Source organism: Amphimedon queenslandica, unplaced genomic scaffold, assembly GCF_000090795.2.
Source record: "Amphimedon queenslandica unplaced genomic scaffold, v1.1 AMPQUscaffold_765_Cont27219, whole genome shotgun sequence".
NCBI classification, from domain to species: Eukaryota; Metazoa; Porifera; class Demospongiae; order Haplosclerida; family Niphatidae; genus Amphimedon; species Amphimedon queenslandica.
Window position 1 is genome coordinate 1 of NW_003558886.1, and position 1,051 is coordinate 1,051.

General features: G+C 37.2%; 1 protein-coding gene across 1 annotated transcript; it reads left to right on the forward strand.

The window, feature by feature from the left end:
* Nucleotides 1–368: 368 nt before the first annotated feature.
* On the forward strand, nucleotides 369–1,031 carry LOC109593586 (uncharacterized; the record flags this gene model as incomplete). The annotated part of the gene is made up of 2 exons (XM_020008603.1): nucleotides 369–539; nucleotides 690–1,031. Coding segments are annotated over 2 exons (513 nt in total), but the record flags the coding sequence as incomplete, so codon positions are not given.
* Nucleotides 1,032–1,051: the final 20 nt, after the last annotated feature.

Consider the following 1,051-nt stretch of genomic DNA (forward strand, 5'->3'; position numbering starts at 1 on the left):
TAATTTTGTATATACTGTACATGTACATGCACAATTGTAGACATGTACCATAATGGTAAATTGGTAGCTTTGGTGCCAAATTGGTGTGATAAATATTTGGAAAATCTTGTTGTCACATTTGTAGCAAGAGTAGATAATTAGTTACCTGTAGCTACTTTTATTCCTAGTAATTGTTGATTTTTAAATGTGATAATGTGTTATAATAGCACTAGATGGTTGATTTAATTATGGCAAATAACAAATTCAATGAGTTTAAGCACCTCTAAAATTACCCATTTTATCATATTGAAGTTGATGCCAATTAAACCTATATTGATTCATTCTTTTTTTCCTCCCTATATTTCTCTTCTCTCTCTCTCTCTCTGTAGGTTGAAGACCTCATTCGTCAGTTAAGAGGACATTTAAAGACAGTCAAGACTGAAGGAGAATTGAAACCATTCCATTCATTCAATGACATCAGAGAGAGACTAAGACGACCATTGAAACAGCTTGACATAACTGCCTCCGACTTCCTCACTGTATTGAGATTCCTACACAAAGTAAGCAAAAACTATACTTAATTAAAACAATAATAATAATACTAATAATATTGATAAAAGATGTAAAAATACCATGTAAATTTATAAGGAATAAGTTTATATTTGAACACACTTTATATGCAAATTTTAATTTTTAAAATATTTTTTTAGAGAGGTGTAGTATTTTTACATGATTCTCCACGAGTAGATGACAAGAACTCACCAGTGGTAGCCATCAACCCACAGATAATCGGGTTCCTTCTTCAGCGTACCATCAGATCGGGTGAGATGCACGGGGAGGGTAGCATCCTTTCTGGATTCCTTCCCAACGTCCACCCGGCCATGATTTGGGGTGTCGACCCGGTCCTATTTGCCGATGATAATAACTCAGCCGGTATAACAGGTCTCCAATTGATAGATTTCCTCACTTCGGTTGATCTCTGTGCCCCCTTGGTCCCGGGGGCTGTCCTCATCCCCTCTTTATTGCCACGCCTACCTCCGGCCGAAACCCGTGTGAATCTAGAGGACCTGAG